Source organism: Lutra lutra, chromosome 5 (assembly GCF_902655055.1).
Source record: "Lutra lutra chromosome 5, mLutLut1.2, whole genome shotgun sequence".
NCBI lineage: Eukaryota > Metazoa > Chordata > Mammalia > Carnivora > Mustelidae > Lutra > Lutra lutra.
Genome location: NC_062282.1, coordinates 77,962,284 through 77,987,472, shown reverse-complemented (window position 1 = coordinate 77,987,472; position 25,189 = coordinate 77,962,284). Strand labels below are relative to the sequence as shown.

The 25,189-nt window shown below is 45.2% G+C and overlaps 1 protein-coding gene across 11 annotated transcripts in view; it reads left to right on the top strand.

Annotated features, from left to right (window-relative positions):
* SIL1 (SIL1 nucleotide exchange factor) overlaps positions 1-25,189 on the top strand; it is a 262,858-nt gene that overhangs the window by 94,942 nt on the left and 142,727 nt on the right. For 5 of the 11 annotated variants that reach the window (XM_047729779.1, XM_047729773.1, XM_047729774.1 and 2 more), the window contains 2 exons: positions 6,963-7,055; positions 13,430-13,565. In XM_047729779.1, coding sequence (XP_047585735.1) covers positions 6,981-7,055; positions 13,430-13,565 — 211 coding nt within the window. In that variant the 5' untranslated portion in view covers positions 6,963-6,980. Of the gene's footprint in view, positions 1-785; positions 806-3,278; positions 3,400-6,940; positions 7,056-12,150; positions 12,250-13,429; positions 13,566-25,189 lie in introns of those variants that run through there. The other 6 variants (XM_047729781.1, XM_047729783.1, XM_047729772.1 and 3 more) reach the window with 5 other exon arrangements.

Sequence of the window (25,189 nt, the reverse complement as noted above, 5' to 3'; positions counted from 1 at the left end):
TTACCTGGGCTGGCCTGGGATTGGAAGCCACTTTTCTTTTGCTGTCCAAAGGCTCTTTGGATTTAATTGCTGTTTACCTCCTGACTTTCTATTTAGTTTATGTCTTAGGGGGAAAGAGGCTGTTTGCTTGACTGTTCCAGACTTACTTCTGTCCTTTAAAATTTTCTTTAAAAACCTGTTTCTTTTCTTAAGCTTTTGCACATTGTTTTCTCTTGTCAGGGCTGTCCTTTCAGTGTCCTTTTTGCTTTGTTTCTTCAGCTTCATATTTGCTCAAATTAGGCAGCAAGTTTCTGTTTGTGTAGAGGTGAGTGACTGTGTGTGTGTGTGTGTGTGTGAGAGAGAGAGAGAGAGAGAGAGTGAGTTTGTGTAGCCCATAAATAGTAATAAATGTGTGTCTGTAGGAAGAGTTCATCCTCTAACCTTCAGTCTGGAAAGCAGAAGGTTGTTTCACAGCTGTTCCTGCAGCCAGCAGTTCTATGTGAAGGTGGCCTGGCTCTCTGGACACTTGTATGCTGGGAAGAGTACTGAGTGCTTTGGGTCTGCCTAGGGACTCAGTAGAAAACTGGCTTTCATCTCTCCGTTTTCAGAGGGGGGAGGGGAGAAGAAGGGTGGGGGTTGTCCTATAACATCTGTTTCTTTCACCTTCTGGGAGTAGATACCCAACAAAAGGCTTTGGTCCTGAAGTTTGAGGTTTAGGGTCAGCTAAAGGATGTGTAGGTCCTGTAGAAGGCAGAGTTCTGGAGAGTGGTTCCAGGGCTCCTGGCCTGTGTAGGTCCAAGAGCTAGTCATCATCCCTACTCTAATGGTAAGTAGATACCAGATGCTTTATTAAGCACTTTCCATATATTTATTTAATCTTCTATAACACTCTTTGAAATGGGAGCTCTTATTATGCCCATTTTACAGATTAAGAAACTGAGGCCTAGTATAGTTGTGTTCAAGATCACAAACCTAGGAATTGACAGAGCTAAGAGCTGGCCTTAGCTCATTATGCCTTTAAATTCATGTATTATACTTTCTATCCAGTGTTTTTATCTCTTTGCTTCAGTTTCCTTCTTTTAAGATGGAAGTGGGAATTCTTGTCCTTTCTCTTCTAGATTTGGGGAAACAAATACATGGATATACACTGTAGGTTAAGACTATGAGCTTTTCTGAGATGGGGTTCAGAGTGCTCCCAGGTAGCTTGCTGAGGTGGTTCTGTCTGCCCAGGACATTTTTGACCTTTTCCTGTTCTCCTTGTGCTCTAGCCCTGAGATGAGAGCAGCCACTGTCCGTGGGGCCAGCAAGCCATGTAAGACGCTTTCAGAGATCCAGCAGTCCCACTTCACCTTCCTCTGTTGGCTCTTTGCCATCCTCATCACATTCTTTTGTTTTCTTGCCTTTGGAGAAGATAAATGTTGTGGGATAATGGTTGGTTTTTTAAAACTTTTATTTTCTTTAGGCGGCCGGTTAGCTCAGTTGGTTAGATCATGGTGCTAATAAAATTTTACTTTCTTTTTATCTAGTGCCTAGTCCTTTCCCCCCAGTTCTGTCTGAATGGAATAAAGGACATGAGGCACCAAGAGAGGCAAGGGCTGGTGAGTCCAAAGGCCTCCTCCCACCCGTGCCCCAAGCATCTGCTTCCATAAGCTGTACAGTACACTCAGCTGAAAATACAGATTGCTGAGAGCATCCAACCTCTATTAAAGTAGAGGTGCAACCTACAGATGGCCAGTTTTGATAGGAAAAAAATGGGCATTTCAAGTCCTAATTATCTTTTTTGTCCCAAAGCCCAAGGATACCTAAGGAAAGAGTTATTGGTAGAACATTGAAATGTGTTTCCTTTCCCAGATCGAGTGGTGGTGATTTAAGTCAGAAGAAGATCGTAAATGTAAAGATGTTGCTCTGTGCTCCAGTGAGAGCCAAGGATGATGGGAAGATTTGTTTTACAGTATGTGCAGGGATAGGTGATCAGGCAAATCCAGGGTTAGTGGGTTTTGGGAAGGTTTGGAAAGGGCACTAACTGCAGGCCAGGTGTGCCAACTATGCCTCAAAGGGGCGCCATGACTTTGGCTTTACTTACATCAGTGTACTGAGGTGTTCTCTTGCTGTTGCTGCCTAAGTCCCTGGTTGTGTTGTGAGCTCTCCTGGTAAAACATAGCTGTGTGCCACTTCCTCTTTCCTTCTTTCTGCCCACCCCCCGCCCCTCTGCACTCTGAGCATAAAGCCCAGAGAAAACTGTGCCTGCATGTTCTTCACCTGCTGCTACTTGAATAAGGCCCAAGCCCAGGTTGACATGGCTACAGGCCAGGCCTCAGCAGGACGCAGGACACCATTCCCCATGTCTCTGTGTTGCACTTGCTCTTAGGGTATCCCTGCAAAGCCTGGGAAGCTGTCTCATTCCTTTCTCCTAGCCTCACTTCTCCTAGCTCTGTCTCCTGGCACCTCCTCCCTGCAACATGTTCTCTCTCTCCCTGTGTTTCAGGGAGAAATATATGGAGGCAATAAATAGGTCAGGTGTGCAGTCCTTGTGGAATTTTTGGCGGGGGGGAGATGAAGGATCTATTTGCAAATCGATTGCTCATCCTTAGTATTGGCATAAAATGCATCTGAGGGCGTTAGTATGTGTGCAGGAGACGGAGGCGGCTGGGAGCCCTGTGGGAGCTGCCATTTCTCTTGCTGCCCCCCCCCCCGCCCCCTCCTCCGGCTCCAGGAGGTAGGGAAGCTGCTGTGTGTGTATCAGCTGCCCCCAACCTCTTTTGCCTCAGTCTCTTCTGTATTTCTTCCTGCTGCTCATTTGTCTTCTTTGCCCTTGACTAATTCATTCTCATTTATCTCTTCCTCTTCATCTTTTCCCCCAACATCAATTCCAGTATTTATCCCTGGCTGTGAGAAGGGAGTGTTTAACTGTGTGTGTGTGTCCATTCATGTACAGATGAACACTACTCTTCATGCAGGGAGGGAAATCTGTGGCTTTGGGGATAGTCTTTGTTTTCTCTTACGGCATATTTCCCAGTAATGCACCCCGTTCCCGTTTTTGATTCTCCTTTTCCCCACAGGCAAGCCTGTGGATTAAGAAAGGTATGGGGCCTAGAGGAATCTCTAGGGAACATTGTGTGTTCTCAGGACCCATCTCCCTGGGCCTTTCCAGCCTTTTCAGTCCTGATGTGGAAGCCTCTGCTCCTTGTTCATCCTCACCCAGGCTGCCCTCCCCCCAAGGGGTCTCCCCCAACCCCGGCACGGTCAGGTACCTATGCAGAACCTAATGCTGTGTTGTGAACTCACTCCCTGTCTTTCAGTGTGATTGGTGCCCCAGGGAACCAGGTTGCTGGGGAAAGCTCATGTGGCACTCCGCCGTTCCATTTTGTCGACGAAAAAAGAGGGGAGAAGCTGGCAGAAAGCAAAGGCTTTTGCTGCTGGGTGAGTGTAGCAGCTATTTTTAGTGCCCAAGCCTTTGCTTTTCCATTTGGCTATGCTTTTTTAGCACAGTGCCAGTCCAGCAGGGCTGTTTTCTTTACGGCTCCAGATGTCCTTAGGGAAAGTTTCCGTCGGTGGCTGAGAAGGTGTGGGCTGAGCAAGGGGTAATAACTGCTGAGAATGGGTTCAGACAGGACTTTGGGTCCCACTGCAGTCCTGTTATAGGACCAATTTCCTGAGGTGGAATGCAGAGTATGGCAGGAATAGCAAGGAGAAAAGGTAAACACCATACTCATCAGAGATGTTCCCCTATGATGAACACAGTTAAGCCTCTGTTGAGTGAACAGCCTAATAAGGTGTATTAGGGCTGAGTGACCAACATGCAAACCTTTTATAAGGGTCTGGACTAATGCTGACATGTTCTTTTTCTAAGGCTTCTTAAAAATTTTTAGCTTGTTTTATTTTTTTCTTTTTGCCGTTCTTTCCTAGATCATTTGCCAATTTTTTTAAAGTACATGGGTTTCTCTTCATTTTTTTCATGTTTTATTTAAATTCCAGTTAGTGAATATACAGTAATATTAGCTTTGGGCATATAGTATATATAGTGATTCAGCAATTTGGATTAAGTTCTCTTGACTGCCACTCTAGTATACTGACCAAAATTGTTTCACCGAGAAACCCATTAAGCAGTAACTCCCCTGGTAACCTGTAATCTACTTTCTGTCTCTCTGAATTTGCGTGTTGAAGAGAATTCATTTAAGTAGATTCATAACAATTTCTTTTGTGTCTAACTTACTTCACTTGGCATATAATTTTTTTCAAGTTTGATTCATGTTGAGGCATGTATCAGAATTTCATTCTTCTTATGACTGAATAATATTCCATAAGTGTGTATATACAATATATTTTTTTTAAAATATTTTATTTATTTATTTGACAGACAGAGATCACAGGTAGGCAGAGAGGCAGGCAGAGAGAGAGGGGGAAGCAGGCTTCCTGCTGAGCAGAGAGCCTGATGCAGGGCTCGATCCCAGGACCCTGGGATCATGACCTGAGCTGAAGGCAGAGGCTTAACCCACTGAGCCACCCAGGCGCCCCTATATACAATATTTTAAAAACTCCATCTGTTGATGAATATTGGGGTTGTTTCCACCTTTGGGCTATTGTGAACAATGCTGCTATGAATACTCACTTGGAAGTATCCGAGTCACTGTTTTCAGATCTGTTGGGTGGAATAAATACCTCGGGGTGGAATTGCTGGATCATAAGGTAATTCTGTGTTTTACTTTTTGAGGGACCACCAAACTTTGTCCCACAGCAGTTTACATTCCCACCAGCAGTGTATAAGGGTTCCAGTTTGTCTGCATCCTTGTTAATATAAGTTATTTTCCTTTAAAAAAAAAAAAATACAGGGCACCTAAGTGGCTCAGTGGGTTGGGCCTCTGCCTTCGGCTCAGGTCATGATCTCAGGGTCCTGGGATCGAGCCCCACATCGGGCTCTCTGCTCAGTGGGGAGCCTGCTTCCCCCTCTCTCTCTCTGCCTGCCTCTCTGCCTACTTGTGATCTCTCTCTGTGTCAAATAAATAAAATCTTAAAAAAGTACAGCCACCATAGTGGATGTGAAGTAGTAATTATGTGGTTTTGGTTTGCATTTCCTTAATGATTAATGATGTTGAAAATATTTTCATGTCTCTATGGCATTTGTATATCTTCTTTAGAGAAATGTCTGTTCAAGTCCTTTGGCTATTTTTTAATTTGGGTTGCTTGGTTGTTTTTGTTGTTGTTGTTGAATTGTAGGACTTGTTGATATATTCTGGTTATTAAACCCTATCAGATGATTTGCAAGTATTTTCTCCCCTTTTCTTGGTTGTCTTTTTACTCTCTTGATAATGTCTTTTTTTTAAATGTTTATACATTTTATGTCATTTTTATTTTTAAAAAATTTTTAATTTTTTATTAACATATAATGTATTATTAGCCCCAGGGATACAGGTCTGCGAATCGCCCGGTTTACACACTTCACAGCACTCACCATAGCACATACCTTCCCCAATGTCCATAACCCAACCACCGTCTCCCTACACCCCGCCCCTCCAACCCTCAGTTTGTTTTATGAGATTAAGAGTCTCTTATGGTTTGTCTCCCTCCCGATCCCATCTTGTTTCATTTTTTCCTTCCCTTCCCCTCAAGCCCCCCCACTTTGCCTCTCAACTTCCTCATATCAGGGAGTCTTGATAATCTTTTGAGGCATAAAGGTTTTTAAATATCACTCGTGTTCAATTTACTTACTATCCAGAACCTGGTTATTATTTGTTATCCTTTTTAAGAAATTATTGCCAAATCTAAGGTTATGAAGATTTTCTATATGTTTTCTTCCAAAAGTTTAGCTCTTAAATTTAGTCTTTGATCCATTTTGAGTTAAGTTTTGTATGTGGTGTAAGGGAAGAATCCATCCCATCTTTTGCATGTGGCTATTTACTTGTCTCAGAACTGTTTGTTGAAGAGACTCTTTTTTTCCCCATGGGGTGGTATTGGCACCCTTATTGAAAATAAGTTGACCATACATGATTATTTCTGGGTCCTCAGTTCTATTCCATTGGTCTTTATGTTCTGTCCTTATTGGCTGTACCATACTGTTGTGATAACTGTAGCTTTGTAGTAAGTTTTGAAATCAGGAAATATGTGTCTTCCAACTTTGTTCTTTTTTTTCCCAAGATCTTTTTGGTTGTTCTGGGTCCCTTGAGATTCCATATGTATTTTAGGATGGATTTCTCTATTCTGTAACCATATTGGTATTTTGATAGAGATTGCATTGAATCTGCATATTGCTTTGGGTAGTATTATTATCTTAACAATATTAAGTCTGTAATCATGAACATGAGATACCCTTTTATCCTTTTGTTTTAATTTTTGTAGCTACTAGAGCCTGGGCTTCAAGCCTTCCCTTGGCCTCCCAAAATTGTTTGGCCTTTTGAAAAGTGATGTGTAAGGCTTTGTGGCTTGGGAATATTGAATTGCTTGTTGATGGGATACTGATGGCATCTTTCTTCAGGTATAACAGTGAGCATGGTTTAGAAGTGAATGATTATGAAGGCTTAGGAGAATTTGGGCCCAGGTGTGTTCACACACAAATAAATCGGTTAGTTTCTTTCTTGCACTGTCATAGCCAATACCACCCTCTATAACCTGACAACAAGTTGATAATGAGGAAGGAAAGAACCACACCTTTGTATCTCCTGTAAGAGTCCTGCTTGGCTCTATGCTTCCAACTAAGGTGTATCTGCCCATGAGTGGCTGAACTCGTTATGGGAGATGGAGGCTTCTTTTAGATCTTATCCTGTGGTAGAAGACCTTTGATAACTCTATGCAGAAAATGTATGTTATCCTTTGAACAAGTGACATCTTGGGAATCACATTGCTGGGGGATCAGGCACCAGCTTCCTGTTGACCTTCTGAGATCAGACGAGATCGGGCGCGTTCAGGGTGGTATGGCCGTAGACTCCTGTTGACCTTCTGTTTTGTTTTTTTTTTTTATATTCCTCAGGTCTGTAACTATGGCTACCCAGGGCCTGCCCGCTTCCAGGATGGCTCTTCTGGGAATGCTGCTTGGGCTGCTGATGGCTTCCTGTTTCACCTTCTGCCTCAGTCATCAGAACCCGGTAAATATCTTAGCATAAACAGAAGAATCCTATAAGGTCCAGGAAAGCCTCCATGCCACAAAGGCTTCTGTGGGAGTAGGGTGAGCTTATTTTTCTTGCAGGAATGTGGGCAGCACTGGATCAAGGAGTATGTGTACTTCCCCCCCCCCAACCCCCCACCCTACTTCTCTGGCCTCTGTTAAAGCTCATAGCATAGTTTCCTTTGGAGGAAATATGATGATGGTGATACAATACTATCGATAATGATGATTTTATCATGTATCAAGCAGTTTATTAAGTGCTTTATGTGTATTCTCACTTAATCCCCTTAACTACCCTATGAAGTAGACAACTACAGTTATTATCCTCATTTTGAGAAGGATCCCAAGGCTCAGAGACATTAGGTAACTTGGCTAGGATCATTCAACCAGTTTGTGGCAGAATTGGGAAGGTCAGGATTTTCCCCAAGAGAGCTGGTTGCTTGTGTAGTGAGCACCAAGTAAGACCAAGCTTCTTCCTCTACTCCTGTCTTCCTTGTGCTTTCTCTGTCTGTCTCTGTTTCTCTGTTCTCTATCCTTCTGTCCTTTTCTCCCTATTCTTTCTAGGCCTCTCTTCATTAACCTAGACCTGACTGCTCAGGGTTTCTATCACTGCCACAGGCAGGAGTAGAGTGTCCGAAAAGCCTCTAAGCTTGGCCTGGCTGCAGCATGCCAAGGCTTCTGGCCCTGTTTCGCTGGCTGGCCCTAGGAACAGGCTGCCCTTGACCAGGTCCCAGTGCCCCCTCTTTCCTCTCCCCTGAGAAGCCTTGACTGTCAGGTTTCTGACAGTTTTGCCCTCCCCTGGCCACCTTCCCCAACCCCAGGGGCTCCTACTAAATGTTGGGTAAGTACTGCAGGCTTTGGAGCAAGAGGGCCTTGAAGTGCAAATGACAATTGTGATGAATTTAATAACAATCCAGCTCAGCTGAGGTTCACCTCTGGCTCATGGCAAGCTTCCACCTTCTCTCTAAAGTAATTTGTTTTCTCTCTGCCTTTCTCCCTACTTCGTGGAGCAGAAGAGAAAGTGCAGTTAGGAGTCACGAATTCTTTTGAGCTTTTAATGTTACCTAAGATCTTACTGCTGCCTTTTTTTTTTTTTTTTTTTTTTTTTTTGCCTTTTCCTCAAGGATAATGAGGATGAGATCCCTTTGGCCCCTGAGGGTGGCACTGGTCACAGCATGACTTAGGGGCTGTCCTTGTCATAGCATTGGCCAGAAAAGCACACCAGTGTCTCAAGGGATCCGGGCTGTGTCCCACTTCCCCCCAATACCCCACCCCAACCTGCCACTCATGAGGATCCAGTGGTCCCCCTCATGAGCTTTAGCAGATGCACAATTAACAAAAATGTGCTGATGGATTTGCTTAAGGACTGTGTTAGTAAGTCCCTTTTGGATAATAGTCCAACCAAATAGATGAGCTTTCAGAGCCATAATTATTCTGGCCCATTTATATTAGCTCTATTGAGTCTAGTCTCAGAAAAATGTTAATACTGACTTTCATCAACAGAAGCTACTTTTATCCTTATGTCTGTTCCTAAGCTGTATCCATTTGTCATAATCTTTCATCATGTGCTAAGCACAAGTAGGAGTTGAAGCATCTTTTCTCTCATACCATAAAAATTGCTGCCCTGTTGGCATTTAAAATCCAAATTCTTCAGCCAGCCACCATCACAACAGTGAAAATGGGTGGTGGGGGAGGAGGGGGTGGTTATGATCCTTTCTTCAGAGCCCGGAGTCCAGGCAAGAGCTCCTGGTGGCCTGGAATTGCCCTCCCCAAGGGCATTTGTGCAGGTTAATGGCCACCCAGGAAGGGTTGTTTGTGTGTATCAGGGTATGGTGTGGAACCAACCACTTCTCCTGGCTTCTATCATCCTACCTCTCTGGGATGCCACAGTTTAGGAGCGGTATGGATGCTGAAGGAGTGTGGTTGTGTGGTATCCTGGACTTCAAGAAGGTAGTGAGTGATGTGGAAGGTAGTGGAACCAGTGGAAGGAGCAGAGACCCTTGGGAAGTTCTGTTTTACCACCTATGTTGGCAGTTGGGCCATTTCTGAGCTTTGTTTCCTCATCCAGAAAATAGGCTTGATACCTCTCTGTTAAGATTTCAGTGTAGATGATATGTGATTACATATGCAGAGCACCTAGCATTGGGATTGGCAGAGTATGGTCAATAAATGTCAGCTATTATTTTTAGTAAGTGCGTGGCTGCTTTTATGACTTAATGTAGGGCTCTGGCAGATAGGGGTCCTGTCCCAGAATGTTGCCCTGGCAGTCTGTCTCTGTCACAGCATCTGTCAGCTTACCATTAGAGATTCATTCATTCTCCTGGATCATGAAGGCTTTGGTCTTTAAGAATCTCTTACTCAGATATAAGTGCAAGGAAGTGAGACATGGTAAGCTGTTGTCAGCTAACACCTCAGCTGGAATGTCTTGCCAGTCAGTTGAGAAGAAATTGGTATTTGGAGTGATGGTAGCAGGGAAAAGAAAGTGCTAAGGTTTCAGCGTGGAACAGAGCCCCAAGAAGCCAACTGAGAGGGCACCAGACATGGGGTTTACTTGAGAGTTGACCAAGGGCTGGCTGACTTCTGTCACCTCTTGGTCTTTTTCTCCTGTTGAGGACACTGCCTGAGCACAGAGAAGCTAGTCTTGCTTGTCCTTTCTCGGGGACTGTGGTTTTTCACTTGGTCCATGGAAGTCTTCCCTTTCCCCTGGGAGGCAGGGGATGTGCTGGTAGATATGCAAAGGTGATCTCACTGCCCTTCCCGCCAATTCCCTCAGCATTTAGGGCACAGCCTTTAGGACACATGACTAAGAACAGAAACACTGAAGGGAGTCACAATTCCTGCATGGGCTTTGGAGCCAGGCAGGCCTGACTTAAATCTCTGCTCTGCTTTTCTCAGCAGTGTGATTTTTGCACAGGCCCCATACCTGTCCTCATCTGTAAAATGGGAATGAAAGTGTGTGCTTCACAGATGAAACTTGGATGAGTTGTGCAGCATGGAAGGCACTTTATAGCCTGGAGCTATGGATGGTAGCTGCTGTTACCATGGCAGCCTCATCCCTGTGATCTGCTTTTTCTCAAAACCTTTTCTGGAATGCCCCTTTTGAACTGACTGACATCCTCAGTGTTTGTCAGATGTGATTTGGGCAAACAGTCCAAAGTCACTCAGAGTTAGATTTGGTGAATAGGGTGAGCTGATCAGAGGAGCGCCAATTTGTATCACCTGCACTAAAGACGGATTTGTACTGTAAAATAATGGCAGGTTGTGGGGGGGGGGGGCTTAAAATCTGGTTCAGAGGTGACACCAAGTGGAAGCTCAAAAAACATTTGGAGCAGTGGTGGGATTATTAGCTCCTTTAGGGCTTGGGGCATGTGGCTTAGTGGTTCATCAGTCTCCTTCCTGAATTTACTTTATTAACCTTAAAAGGAATCTAGAAAAAGAGGTTTTCCCAGCCTCTAGTCAAGAGAATGAACACGGGGGGCGCCTGGGTGGCTCAGTGGGTTAAGCCGCTGCCTTCGGCTCAGGTCATGATCTCAGGGTGCTGGGATCGAGTCCCGCATCGGGCTCTCTGCTCGGCAGGGAGCCTGCTTCCCTCTCTCTCTCTCTCTCTGCCTGCCTCTCTGTCTACTTGTGATCTCTCTCTGTCAAATAAATAAATAAAATCTTAAAAAAAAAAAAGAATGAACACGGACCAGCCTAGAGTTTGAAGGGCTTTCTGCCATGTTTCATCATCACCATTCCTCTTGCCTCTTTCTGCTTCTCCTGGAGATGAGAGTTTGGTTGCTTGCTTACAGCCACACCTGCCAGGAGTTACCTGGCTAATAGACTAAAGCAAGAACTGCAGTTTATAGCTTAGAGATGTTTAGTTTGGTCCTCTTAGTGTTCTAAAATAAGAAGAGTTGAGATAAAAATCTGTTTTTCTGTTTTTCTCTTTTTCATGGCAGTGGTGGACCAGCTGAGTAGCAGCTGTGTTCCTTAGTCAAGGCAGGAGGACTCCAGTTTTCACAACACAAGCACTCCCCATTGTTGGACACCCGGCCCTCCTTGGCCCTTAAGGCATTTGACCCACACACTTTGGGGGTACATTTTATTAACATTCCCCTAGGCCCATGGTCTAGTGTATGGTGCTTTTGGCAGAGGCTGACCAGCATGGATAGGCCCTGGATTATAGGCTTCGGGTACTTTGTGGACAAGGTAGTCTTTGTTCTAGAACTTGGGGCTACTCCCTGGGTTCTAGCAGGTGTGGCTACTTTGGACTTGCCTCACTCCAAGGCATCTAGAACATGTACCTGCCTGTGGGAGAGGGTTGTTCCTTTATTCCTTTGTTCTTGGATGATGGTAAATTAAGAACTGTGCTGGGCATGGGGGTACTGTGGTGAAAGAGATGGACACAAAGCCTGCTCTTAGGAAATCCGGCTTTTGGCCAGTGTCTCCTGCCATTCTGTCTTTATTTTAGTCTCACAAGCATGGCTGCTCTTTTACTCCTAGTTTTCTTTTGAGCTCAGATCTGTGCAAACTCCATGTTGAAGGGATACGAGAGGTTTGATGGGCCAGGCAACTCAGGTGTCCACAACCCAAACCTGACCTGAGTCATGTCATTGTGTAGTCACTATTGGATGTCATTGCACAGACTCATCCAACCTGTAGTCTATGGTTGTCTTTACAAGTGATAAGAGTAATGGCTACCCTGTACCCAGAGCTAGTGGTTTACAAGGTGGTCATTTGTCTCATGTATGAGCTAGATGTCGCTATTACTTTTGCTTCACAAATATGAAAACAGGTTTAGAAAATTGAGTAAATTTCCAGGAATCACAAGAAACTAGGATTCGAACTTCTGGTTATGTGATATGGAGTTTGAGTTCTTAACCACTGTGCTGTAGTCTTTGCCTCTCTTTACTTGTGACATGATTTGAGGGCTGCTTCTTGTCCAAGATCTCTTCCTTATAGGTCCTGAACAAGATCTGAATTCCTGCCATCTGAATTCCATGCCTTTATTTCTTGTTAAAATGTAAAAGTCTTTGGAGGGGCTTTCCATTATCATCAACATTAACTAAACACCTTGCCCTTTCCTTTGACTGTTACTGAAAGGTCAGACTCTCAGGTGCTGGGTAGGTGGGGATACTTATCTGAAGCTGGGGTGCTGCTTGGAAGAGATGCATTGCTACCTCCCATTCAAGGTTAGGCTTGTTGGGAAACCAAAATGAGATGTGTGTAAAGGTCCTAGCTCAGGTTTGGGTTCATAGGAATTCACAAAATATGCTCACTGTTATTACAGGAAGGATCTGGAGGTGCGAAGTCTGAAATAACCTCCCAGTGTGCTAGTGGGGGTTCCTCCTTGCTATCCAGAGCTTTGGAAACCTCTGGTTCCAGTTTCCTGAGGCCCTACTGCTTTTATGCAAGAAAGGTTTAAAAATGGGACAGGAAGAATGGGAGGCCTGGAAGAAGCAAAATGAATAATACTTGGTATTTATCTTGCATCTCTGTCTCCTGAGCTCAAAGTGCTCCACAGACATCATCTCATTAATCCTCCATGCTCTCCATGGGGTGGAAGGAAACAGGTTTTAGGAATTAGTTTTCAGCTTTGGCTTCTTCCCCCTTCACCTCACTGGACTCCCAGCTTCCCACTTGCAGCCCTTTCACCCTGTGTTGTTATGTCCCAAAGGGTCATTTATGCCCTGTAGGCACCCCAGAGAATTGCCAGGCCCTGCTGGGCCCTGTCGGTATCAGTTGGGCCTCAGTTGGCAGGTTTTGTCTGTCTGGGGTGGCCATTTGAGGACTTATTCTCCCATTCATGTGTGCATTTCTTCTTTTAAATACATCTTTTTTATTTGTAAGAGCAGTTAGGTGAGAGTTTCAAATGTCCCACAGTATAGTAACAGGGCAAGTAAAAAGCAAAAGGCTCTTACTGTCTTCTTCTGCCAACCCCTCTCCCTAGGTTGTTCCCTTAACCCCCTTGAGATAGTAATGAACTGGGGCACCTGGGTGACTCATTTGGTTAAGCATCTGCTTTTGGCTCAGGTCATGACCCCAGGGTCCTAGGATCAAGCCCCATTTCTCCTTCTCCCTGCTTGTGTGCGTTCTCTCTCTGTCAAATAAGTAAATAAAATAAAATTTAAAAAGTGATAGTAATGGACTTTATGGAGTTTTTCCCTACTCATATACACATAACACCTGCTGTGTTGATGTAACTGTATCACCTCACTCATTCTTGTTATGAGGCTAACCTTGTGAAGAGTCCAGACAAGGCTGGGGAGGAGAGGAGGACGGAGGAGAAAGGTATACCACCCAGGCCATGTTCTTTGTTTACCTGGTACCTTGCTATGGTGGGTCATGCCCTGTGTTTTCCTTTCTCTGAAGGAGTTTGCGCTCACCAGCCCAGAGAAGAGCAGGACCAAAGAAGCAGACAGAAAGGAAACCACAGCAGAAGAGGAGCTGGACTCCGAGGTCCTCGAGGTGTTTCACCCGACCCATGAGTGGCAGGCCCTTCGGCCAGGTACCAAGCCCAGCCCTCTCCCTGTGAAACACACTCTGAATTCTAAGTGCACATGTCCTTCGTCCCCACAGGGCTGTTTGGAAGAGCAGTCACTCTGTGGCCCACTGGAGGGGAACAGTGTGGTCCTTCCAAGTGGCGACTGCTGCTGCGGGGCTTAGGGACCTCCGTTTTCCAACAGAGCAGAGATTGTGGCACGTTATTGCCATGAAAGGAAGGCAGGTGGTGGGTGGCCGAGCATTCTGAGCAAGTGATTGAAAACTTTCTTTCCTTGTGCTTCTGAAACACAGGAGAGACACTGACATGTGCCTCACTCTGCAAATGCTATTTTAGGCTCTGCTGCTCGGCTCAGTGCAGCTGAAATACTGTTCACGGGAGAGTACTGAGCACCGGTGCGGGGCAGGAGTGTTCTGTTGCTAAAGGAACCTGTGCCAAGAAACAGGGGCTGATCCTGGCCTGGTTTCTAAATGGGGCATCCTCAGAAAGAACAACTTTCTAGCCCTTTTATGAACCTGGGCCCATGGCTTAGAAAGTAATGAGCATTTGTGGAGAGTTCACCATATTCAGGTACTGTGTTAGGTGCTGAGGGTGCATAATTTCATTCAATCTTCACAACTGTAGGAACTGTTATTGTCTGGGTTTTCCTGTGAAAACACTGAGGTTCATTGACCTGTGTCATTCAGCTGACGTGTCCTAGGTCACTGACCACGGAGCCTCGACCCACTTTCCTTCCCACTGTCCTTCTTTTTTTTTTTTTTTTAAAGATTTTATTTATTTATTTGACAGAGAGAGATCACAAGCAGGCAGAGAGGCAGGCAGAGAGAGAGGAGGAAGCAGGCTCCCCGCTGAGCAGAGAGCCCGACGCGGGGCTCGATCCCAGGACCCTGAAATCATGACCCGAGCCGAAGGCAGCGGCTTAACCCACTGAGCCACCCAGGCGCCCCCCCACTGTCCTTCTTGTTCCAACCTACTGACTGTAGCCCCACTATGGGGACACTTGGGTCTGTTCTCAGAGCGGGCTGTTAGCACTGTGTGCTGTGGCAAGGTGGATGGCCAGCCCTGGCAGCTGCCACTGTGGTTTGGTCCGCTCTGAACCAGTATTCATCGCTGTGTCCTCACTGTCCCCGTTGCTTCTGTGCCGGCAGGGGCAGCGTTCACTGTGCCAGCCAACTTTCTGGTAGCGATGGCACTCCTGCTGGGCTTGCATACAGGTCGCTGATGCCACCGAAGAGTGATGAAACACCAAGGAAGTGATGAGGGAGCCAGGGGGAAGTTTTAGGAAAACCCCTATAACTGGGGAAATGTCCTGCCCTCCCTGTTGTGAGGATTCTTGACATCAAGATATCACTCAGTACATTCAGTTCTGATTTTAATTGGTAAATTCTCCATTTGTGCTATCCCTTGAACTTGATTGTGGAATTGGATGCTAGTAAGGGTGCATGAGTGTATAGGCTTCCTGTCCTCTCTGGTCTTTGATGGGGAAGGACACTTAAGGTGAGGTGGAGAGACTTCTGTGCCCCTAAAGTGCCCACCCCCCTAGAGATTTTGATGAGGGAGCAGAAAGGGTTAGCACAGTTTTTTTTTGCCCGGGAGTCAGGGATGTGGCAAGGAGGATGATGGAATATCTTTTGGGGACTTTTCAGAAAATGGCTAGTTTTTGTTGACGGGTATTATCCCTAGTTCAGTAACTTTTGTCCCCTCATGTGTCTGAAGGAAGAACCTCAGCTCTGTTGTCCTTAGGCCTCCAGGGAGGGCACCCTGGGATACATGGTCTGGGCTCATAGGAAGGTAGCTTTCCAGGCTGCGTGCTGTGGTCTGGAACACCAGGGGACCTACCTATGACTTCATGGGCCTTCCCACCAGGCCAGGTGGGAATTGGGCCCCAGCCTTTCAGCCCTGGAGCAGCTGCAGGTCACCCTCCTGAAATCGACCCGCCTCTGTTATTACTGTCAGCATCCTCACTGTGAGCCACTTGTTCCTGGAAGTGATTTTCCTGTCTCTCTCTGTCTTCTGGTTTATTTTGGGATCTGTCTCACCTTACGGAGGCACAGCAAGCATTTGAGTGTGGATTCAGCATCAGCTGTTCACAAGCAAGCAGAGGAAAGCTGTTTGCTGGCAGGTCCTATGGGTTCTGGGTAGGAAATTCAGAAATTTGTCTTGGGGTGGAAGACCCCTGAGACCTAGGACTTTGTGCCTGTGTACTTGTTACTACAGAAAGCTGGTCATTGCTTCTCGGCCTTTTGGCTAAGATCAAGTGTACAGAAAGCCAGTCACAGCCAAATGTGGTGAAGTCTCTGCTCCCTGGGCATTTGTGAGATTCTGCTTTGTGCCAGGCACTGTACTGGTAGCCAGAGATACAGGTAATATGTCACATTTACTGAGTATCGATGGTGCCAGTGCTATAACTACCCTCGCTTTTATAGACAAAACTGAGTCTTAGAAGTGACTTAGTCAAATGACCAGTTTTAAACTGTAGAGTCACAGTTTAAAAGAAGTTTTGTCTGGCCCCAAGCCTGAACTCCTCACCACTGTGCCATGCTGTCTTTTTGAGTAGCAAATGAGACATGATTCCTACCTTCTAGTAGCATATAGTCTCAGGATACAGTGACAGAAAAAGGCACTAGAGTGTTTTGGATGTTCTGGTGGAAGTGTCCTGTGCTCATTGAGAGCATAAAGGAGAGTGTGGGAAGGCTAGGGCCTTCTCTCCGTATTGTTGAGATCTCAGTGGAATGGTGAGTCAAATTTTATGCTGCTGAGTCTTCAACCCCATGAAAGTTCTCTTTTTGAGCTGTGTGTTCTTGGCCAGGTTGATGAGAATCTTTGAACCTTAGTTTCCTCATCTGAAAATATCTGCTTCCCAGAGATGATGTGAGACTAAAACAAGATTAACATATGTAGAATGTTTCACACAGGACTTGGCATATAGGAAATAGTAAGTGGCTATAGTTGTCATTTTAAAAAAATATACCTCTGTTGCCTTCCTTTTCTTGGGACCTGAAGGAGAAGTGGAGGTTGACAAGGCAGCCTGAGCAAAGAGCCTTGTCCTGACCGTCATCCAGTGCTGCTTGTTGGCTCCATGTGTGCTCGAGGAACCTCAAACCTGGGGCACCCTATTGACCCGAATTGACTTCTGAGGCTGTTAGAATTTCAGAAATATTGGCATCAGCACAAAGAGCCCACTTAATGGGAGCACGCAGAAAGCCCATGCAGGAACACATTCGTGTGAGGGGGTTAAAAAAAAAAAAAGGGAAAAGAAAAAAAATCCAAATCATCAACAACTGATGAGAGCAATCCAAGAATTATAGAGCACCAGCCATCTGGTCAGATCATTTCAGATCTGCACGAGCAATAGGAGGGAATTGAATTTTAAAAACCTCATTTATAGTAGACCAACTACTCTGTTTCAAGTATTTAAGAGAGGAGTCTGATTTCCTGCAGGCCCTGGACATCTGTCTGAGGGAGCACCTGACTCTGATCCGGGTGACTCTGTGGACTTGTCTGAGAGGCCTTTGGCCCCTTACAGCTTGGAAGGGGCTGTGTGATTCTTTAGTCCTCAGATACCACCTGCGTGTCCAGCAGTTTAATTCTGACAACACATTCCTGGAGGTAGTGTCAGATCCCTAAGTTAAAGGTCTCAGTGACACCGTATCTACTTAAGATGCTAGTTCCAAGTCCCATATCACCCTGTATTTATGACCAGCTATAAATTAGAAATTCCCACAACCCCCTCTTAAATAATTTCCTAGAAAAACTCCTAGCTCAGGGAATTTAGGAACACACTTGGGTTTGTTGGCTTATTGTATTAAGGTCCAACTCCGGAACAGCCAAATGGAAGAAAAGCAGAGGGCAAGGTATGGTATAGGGGGAGGGGTGCAGAGCCTCCCAGCCCTTTCTGGGCACACCACCCTCCTAGAACTTCTGCGTGTTGACCAGATTGGAAGCTCTCAAATTGGTGGTTCAGGGGTTTTTATGGAGGTTGAATTTGATATACATGATTGAGTTTAATCACTGATGTCCAATCACTTAATCAGTCTCCAGCCCTCTCTCCTCTTCTTGGAGGTCAGCAGATGGGGCTAAAAGTTCCAACTGTATGATCATGGCTTACTCTTTCTGATGACCTGTCCCCATCCTGAAGTTATCTAAAGCTGCCTTCTCTCCTTCTTCTACCCCTCAAGAGTCATCTCATCAGCATAAACTCTGGAATAACTGGAATTTACTGTCACTCGGTAAATTTCAAAGGTTTTAGGAGCTCTATGCCAGGAACCAAGGATAAAGACCAGATTTTTTTGAGTATCCTATAGGATGAATTGAGTTGGGACTCAGGGACAAAGCTCCCTGTGCCTTCTGCCACCTCCCCAACTGTGTGGCTGGGAGGCAGGTGACCCTCCCTTCTTCCCCTGGTGTGGAGAGATCCTCCTTATGGGTGATCTCATTCCCAGGATGGTCCACAAGTGTATGACCTGCTTCTGTCCCACCCTTCCCATGTAGGCCTGTGTGCGCACGCGCACACGTCTAGGCCCATGAGCAGTGGGTGACTATGGGAGTATTGGTTAAAGGCGGTTTATAAGTTAACTCCTGTGTCTTATCAGAGTGGTGCAGTGGGACTTATCTGCCAGCAGAAGGTAATGCCCTGAGGGGGGTCTGTAGCAATAGGTCTCTGCTCATCTTTTCCTGGCTAAAGTGCAGCACTAGAAAGGTGTAACAAGGACCAAATAGAGGAAACAGGGTGGTTTTTGTGTGGCTTTAGGATAGTCTGTCTCCTCTCTTGAACACAAGTTGCTATCTCTGCAACTTTTTTTTTTTTTTAAAGATTTTATTTATTTATTTGACAGAGAGAGATCACAAGTAGACAGAGAGGCAGGCAGAGAGAGAGAGAGAGGGAAGCAGGCTCCCTGCTGAGCAGAGAGCCCGATGCGGGACTCGATCCCAGGACCCTGAGATCATGACCCGAGCCGAAGGCAGCGGCTCAACCCACTGAGCCACCCAGGTGCCCCTATCTCCGCAACTTTAAACGATGAGATGTTCAACAGAGCTTCTCTCTGGTGCTCCTTCTTTCTGCACAGTGCCTTCCCCCCACCCCTCTCCATTTCAAAGCCTTTTGAGTCTTCTGGGGATTCCCTGAGAGCTTTATTTGTTCTTTCCTACCTATACTTCTGGCCCATCTCCATCACTACAACCACCTATGAAGCCTTTGTTAGGCATTCTGTGCTCTGAGCATCTCTTTTGTACCTTGGTAATAAGAATTTGTCAGGAGAACTGCTTGGGGCATAGCAGGATGCCAGGTCTTTTGAGGCCTATAAGAGCATTTTCTGAGGCTCCAAATTACCTTGTCCTTGGGGAGAAAAGGAAGGTGGGTTGGAATACATGAAGGTCCCAGAAGGTTCCATGAATACAGTTTAGATCTCTTCATTTCAGTGAGCCCTCATTTTCCATTTGTGGTGTTCTCCCAGAATGGCTGACCACTGCCCCTCAGCAGCCAAATCCCACACATCCTGGGGGAACAGGTGGAGGCCAGGGCAGAAAAGCCTGTGAACTCCATGGCAGTGATTGCCAAGGCTGAGGCCACTTTGAGACTAGCTGGCTGAGCTCTGCACTGGCACAGAGCATCGTTGCCCGGGGTTTGGCCTTCATTACCTGGATGGGGTGGTAGGCCAGGGTCCAGTTTGCAATCTGTGGACTTGGGTGGTGATGGAGAGCAGCTGTTGACAGTCTGCTTTCTAACAAGCATTTGTATGCTTAATACTTACCCTAGGCTCTTACCCTTGCCTTTCTCTGCTTCCTCCGTCCACCTGTTCTCTCTGAGGTTTAATAAAGACTACTTAGCAGAATGGCATAGCCTCAGCTCTCAAAAGTCAGGATACCCAAACTGGCTGAAATGAAAAACTTAAACTGGAGTAGAGATGATGGAAAACTGGCTGTCAAAACAAGTCCCAGCCCTCATGCCTAGGGCTTGGCTTTAGCTCAGACAATCTGTGTAGCTGTGACTTCCCTTTTTTCTCTCATATTGGCCTCATGCTGCTGGCTAAAACTGACCAGGCCATCTCAAAGGTTGGGATTCATCAGGGCTGGGAGTATCTCTCAAGGGCTGCCTTGGAGCTGAAATGAGAGGTCCTTTTCCAGAACCTGTTCCATTCTTGGTTTTGTGATAGCACTAGAGGTAGGAATTGATTGGTAACTTAAGAGGAGGTAATACTTGACTAGGTAGAGAAGAGGACAGGTAGGAAGCATGAGTGGACGGGAAGGGGATGACATGAACAGAGACTTCAGAGTGAGAGTACAACTCCCTGGCTGGAGAGACAGGAATGTATAGGGAATAATGGGAAGATGGTGGTGGGCAGAGTCCCATCTGTCAGATAGGGGGCGGTGGAGAGAGGGTGGGAGGAGAGATGAGGAGGAGAGCTAACAAGGCAGTAGAACTAATGATGTAAGTAAGTGTAAACTATTAGTGTGTAGTTGAGTCCAGTCAGGGGCTGTGTTGTGAATGGGAGATGAGGAAATGAAAAAAGATGATAGAAACTCCTAGGTTTGAGGTGTTTAAGAGTAAGTGGAAGAAGAGAACTAAAACAGTAATTTTGGTGGTAGTGACGTCAAAAAACTTGTCTATTTTATGTTACATTTGTTGTATGTTATAGTGATGTACAGTTGATTCCATCAAGATGGAATGCTTGATGTTAGAGATAATGTGGTGGGCATTGAATGCCTGCCTAGGCTTATGGTGTAGGAGGACCCCCAGACAGGAATATAGTTAGGTAAGAAGACAGAGGAGGGGCCCTGAAGGGAAGACTTCCCAGAGGCAGGGTCACTGAAACTGAGTTGAGAGACCTTTGTATATGTTTGAAGTCAGAAGAGAAAGGAATCAGTGTTGACAGATTTGAAATCCCAGAGAGGAGACCATTGATGAGATTAAAATTGTATAGGTGCCAGATGGAAAGTCTTGGCCTATTGAATAAGATGCACCTTGGAAATGAGAAGCAGAAGCTAGGAGACAACAAAGATCAATGGGAAGGAGGTAGAGGGAAACTGAGGAAACTTCACTTAGATGTCTTCTAAGTTTCCTGAGCCAGGCTGAGGGTGGGGCTTCTACCTTGGATAATGCAAGAGAAGGACTTGATTGGTTACTTTGGAAATGGAGGGATGAGGAAGAACCTCTGTGGGGAAGATGCTGAGAACGTCAAGAGGTCAGAACCAAGTGGTGTTCAGTGTCAGAAAGGGCCTAGTTGGGCTCCATGCCAGGCACGGTGCCTACTTTAAAAAAAGGGGGGGGCATTGGCATTTGAAAGCCTAGCCTGCCTTTGTTGGGGGCCAGAAGCATTGGATTTGGTGCATTCTGAGCCTTAGACTGGGATAGCTGGCAGGCACATCATTAAGGGGACTGTTGGAATGTCCTCCTTAGTAAGGAGACCTTTGTCTGGCCTAAGGGGCAAGTTGGAGAGCTTTACCAGAAGTTCCTCTGAAATTGCTCCAACCTTGTCTCTTCTGAACCAGGGACTATCAAGATTTTTTTAGGTCCCTGGCAGGGTCCAAATTCAAAATTGGAGTGGCACCATACTGGCCACTGATCTTCTTAAATAGGCCTGAAAAGAACCTGAATGAAGCAGAACTAGTGTGCAGGGGGCTCTGTGAGCCTTTTGGTGCTTGTGCTGAATCAGGCTGATTGTGTTTTTGGTCCTGTGTGGGTTTTGTTTTGATACTGTTCATAAACTAATAGGTTGTTGGTCTTGCCTTATTTCCTATAATTTGTTGATTTGGGCAAACAAAGATTGAGTTGTATTTTAATTTCTTTAATTAGAGAATAGTCTGTTTTGGGTTTGTATAAGCAGTTATTTGAATGGAAAGAACCATTTCTTGGATTAAAAGTTTTCAGATTTGATTATCTGTAGACATAATTAGTTTATCTGGATAGAGGTGAGTTTTCAGGCAATACTAATATGGTCTATTTATAATTTTTTTTTTTTGCCTAGGGAGAAAAAAGAAAACTACCTCTATTCCCCCATCCCAGCAACCCTCTACATGTTGTATAAACATCATCTTGTTAATCTCCATTCTGTCATCCTGGTTTGCCAAGTCAGGCTTTTGGACAGAGGGTGAGGAGATTGTCTAGTCTATCATGGCCAAGAATGACTGAGGCAGAATAGGACCCAGGAACTTTAGTCTAGCTATTGGGGAAGGGAGGAAAACTAACATTTTTTGGGAAAACCCCCTTGTCCCTGGTGCCTTGTATACATTTTTTAAGGGAGATCTCAAGGTGCTGCACCAAGAAGTGATTACCTCTTCTCGTGGTCTCTCCTGGAGCCCATGGTCTGTCAGTGAAGGATCCCAAATCCCATTGCTTTTCCCAGGATTTCAATCTGCAAGATCATTTTTTGAAAGCAGTGCTATTTGAGGCCTATGTGGGAACAAAGTAATGTGAATTTTAGAGGCTGTTGACATTGAGAGGAGGAAATTATTCAAGAGGATGCAGAATTATTCAAGCTTTGTTTTCGATTAAATTTTAGGGATCTTAGGAGTAGATCCAGATGTCCCTAAACACAGTGGATTAAGTAGCCCTGTTTTATGCAGTCTAATTTGAGGGCTCTTAGTTGGCTTTAGATTCTCCCTAGGTTAGATTGCAGAAGGGGAAGCTGGAGGAATTGTTCCCTAAATACCATTAGCATTTCAACTTCTAGTATTCGATCAGAGTACCTAGCTGAAGATACCTTGGAGTCCGGTATCAGTGGTAGATTGCAAAGGGGAGGGACTCTTACGTAAAGTCAGCAGTAATAGGGGCGGCCACTTGCAATGTCAGTTTTACACAAGTCCATCTTAGTGATGGAGTTGGCAGGGACACTTGGGGAGTTGAAAGGCAGTGGGGAGAAGGAAGAGACGGCTCAAAAGAAGGCTGTCTTTTCACCTATTTGCTGGCATCATCTGGCCCTGCTTATGCATGTCAGAAAAAGTCTGGGTTCTGTAGTGACTCCCTTTGAACAAAATGTTCTCTCTCCCTTCCTCGTTTTCATGCCCTGAGTCCTTCTCCCTTCCACCCTCCCTTGCTGCCTGCCCTCCCTGCCTCCTTTCCTTCTTTACTGTAATGGCCTTTACCTGCAGCTGAATGGCAGGTGGCAGGGATGGATAGATGTGGGGGTGTGTAGCTGGGGGAATATTTTCTCAGTTTTGCCGGCTCAAAGAAATTACATCGAAGGCAGTCCTTCCAGCCATGCATTTCGCTGATCAGTCAGAATAAGAGGAAAAACATATTAGCATTGCCAGAGAGGCTATTTGGGAAAAATCAAGTCTGTGCAACTGAGTGATCTAAAGTTATAAGCATTAAAAACAAATCCTGGAGCGCAGCTGGAATGCTTCCCACCCTGTCTCCCATAGCCCTGTCCCTTGACACCCCCCAACTCCACCCCCCTGCTCCTGTGCTACATGAATGGGTTGTGCTTCAGCATTCCCAGAGAGCCTAATTTGAAAGAGGAAGTGCCAGGTTGTGTTGGACTTCTCTGGGCCTGACATGGAAAAGCAGTTTAAGAAGTTTCTGGTTTGGTTTTGCTTTTTGTTTGTTTGTTGTTTTTAAATCCTGTGACTGCAGTGTCTCCATACCCTTGGAGAGGCTATTAGAAGGGGGTTCTTTTGAGTGGAGCACACCTACATGCTCATTTATTTTCTCTCTGCCTGGTGCTAGTCCGGAGTGAGGTCTCAGCACAGTGGCCTCCTCTTTATCCTTAGGCCAGGGAGGTACTTCTTATAAAGAGAAGGAAATTTCTGGTTGTTTGGGCAGAACTTAGAAGTTAAAGTGGGTTTGTTTGTCTCCTTTGGAAAAAATGACAAAAGCTAGAATGCCCTTTCTTCAGAGGGTAGCGTCCCGGCTGTATTGTGGCATCTAGTTGAGTTTGGCTGGCAGCGGAGTGTTGTAGAATCAGTCTCCCCAGGCTCATACCTTAGCGCTCCCTTTTACAGCTGGGGAGTCTTGGGCACATTACCTAATTTTACTAAGGTTTAATGAAGTATCATTTGCAAAATAGGGATAGTAAGTAATACCTACTTCACAGGGTTGTCTTAAGTAGTACATGAGGTGAACATATTAATTGTTCACTATAGTGCTGGGTTCATAGCAACAGCTCTTGTAGTAAAAATGAGTGGACATCAAATAAACCCACAGTGAGGCATAATCTAGAAAAAAGCTGGCCATTACTCTGCAAGTACATCCAGGTCAAGAAAGAAATACTGAGGAGATGTCAAAGATTGGAGGAGACAGGACAGCTATGTGCAGTGTGGTTTCCTAGATGAGAGTCTGGGACAGAAAAAAAATGATTAGAGGAAAAATAAGTACAGTCCAAATAAAGTCTCAAGTTAGTACTGTTGTACCAATGTTAATTTCTCAGTTCTGTTAGTTGTTTTATAGTTTTGTAAGATGTTAGTATCAGGGGAAGTTGGGTGAAGGGTTTATGGGATCTCTACTTCTTTTTCTTCTTCTTCTTCTTTTTTTTTTTTTTTTTTTGCAACTTTTCTCCAAGTCTAAAATCATTTCAAAATAAAAAATTAAATAAAACCAAGGAAGTTAATATCCAAGTGATGTGTTAGGTAAAAAGAGAAACTGACCAGAGTAGAGCTATGCACAGCAGATCTCACCTGACTCCATCTCACCTCCTGTGTCCAAGAAGGCGAGCTCTTACTAAGGGGCCCTAACGCCTTCTTCTGTAGCCCCCGTGTACCTGGGGCATCCTTTGGAGAGGTTCCGCTGTAGGCCGATAATTGGTCAGAAGTGGAGACACACACCCCACGTCTGATCCTGGATGGTGCTCTACAGCGGTTGGGAAGGAGACTACTCATTTAGCATTGGGACTCTCTATGGGGCTGAATGATCAGGGCACTTGTCTCTGTTCCTTGGAATATAAATGAAGTTCTGCCTGTTTTATCTTTGTCTCAGCACCAGTCACTATGGCAATATGTTTGCAGATTGCGATGCCTACCCCTACGCTCACACTCAGTGTTTGATCATCCAGAAAAGAAAAATAAGTTCAGATCCAGCTCTGCAATAATTTATTATTTTGTTTCCTGTTTTAAGTGCCTTGCTCTTGCACAAAGCAGGCATTTTGCTTGCTCTTCTTGGGTGCAGAATGTACATGTGCTTTTCTTATGACTGATGTGGTCATCTCTGCCGTGCTGATGGCAGGTGTGTAGAAGAAAGCCATTATTGTAATTGGGAAAATGTGAATCTTGGGGTTTTTCTTTTTCCACTGAAATCGACTGTCAGGGGGGGTTCTAGAAAGGATAAATTCTTCCATTCTGGCATACAACTCCTTCACAGGTATTTGCTGTCAGAAATTCATATTTTCTAAGTTTAAAAAAAAAAGGTTAATGCTAAAAAATGTTTTTTGTGTTTTACCTTAGTGGCTAAGGTGTACTCCTCTTTGCTATTGATTTACAGATTTTATTGTCTGACCCTTGGGATGCATGTGGATTACTCAATAGTGTGACAAATGGCTGGGCTCTGAATTATGTATTGTATTACAGGGGAGTTCATAAACCATATTTCTCTGTAGGTTATTTTAGGCATAAGACTAGTGAAGTGTCATTTCTCTTTTGGTCGCATGTGACTAAAAAAAAGGTGGGGGTTGGTGGTGGGAAGAAGTGTCTGGCTCAAAATT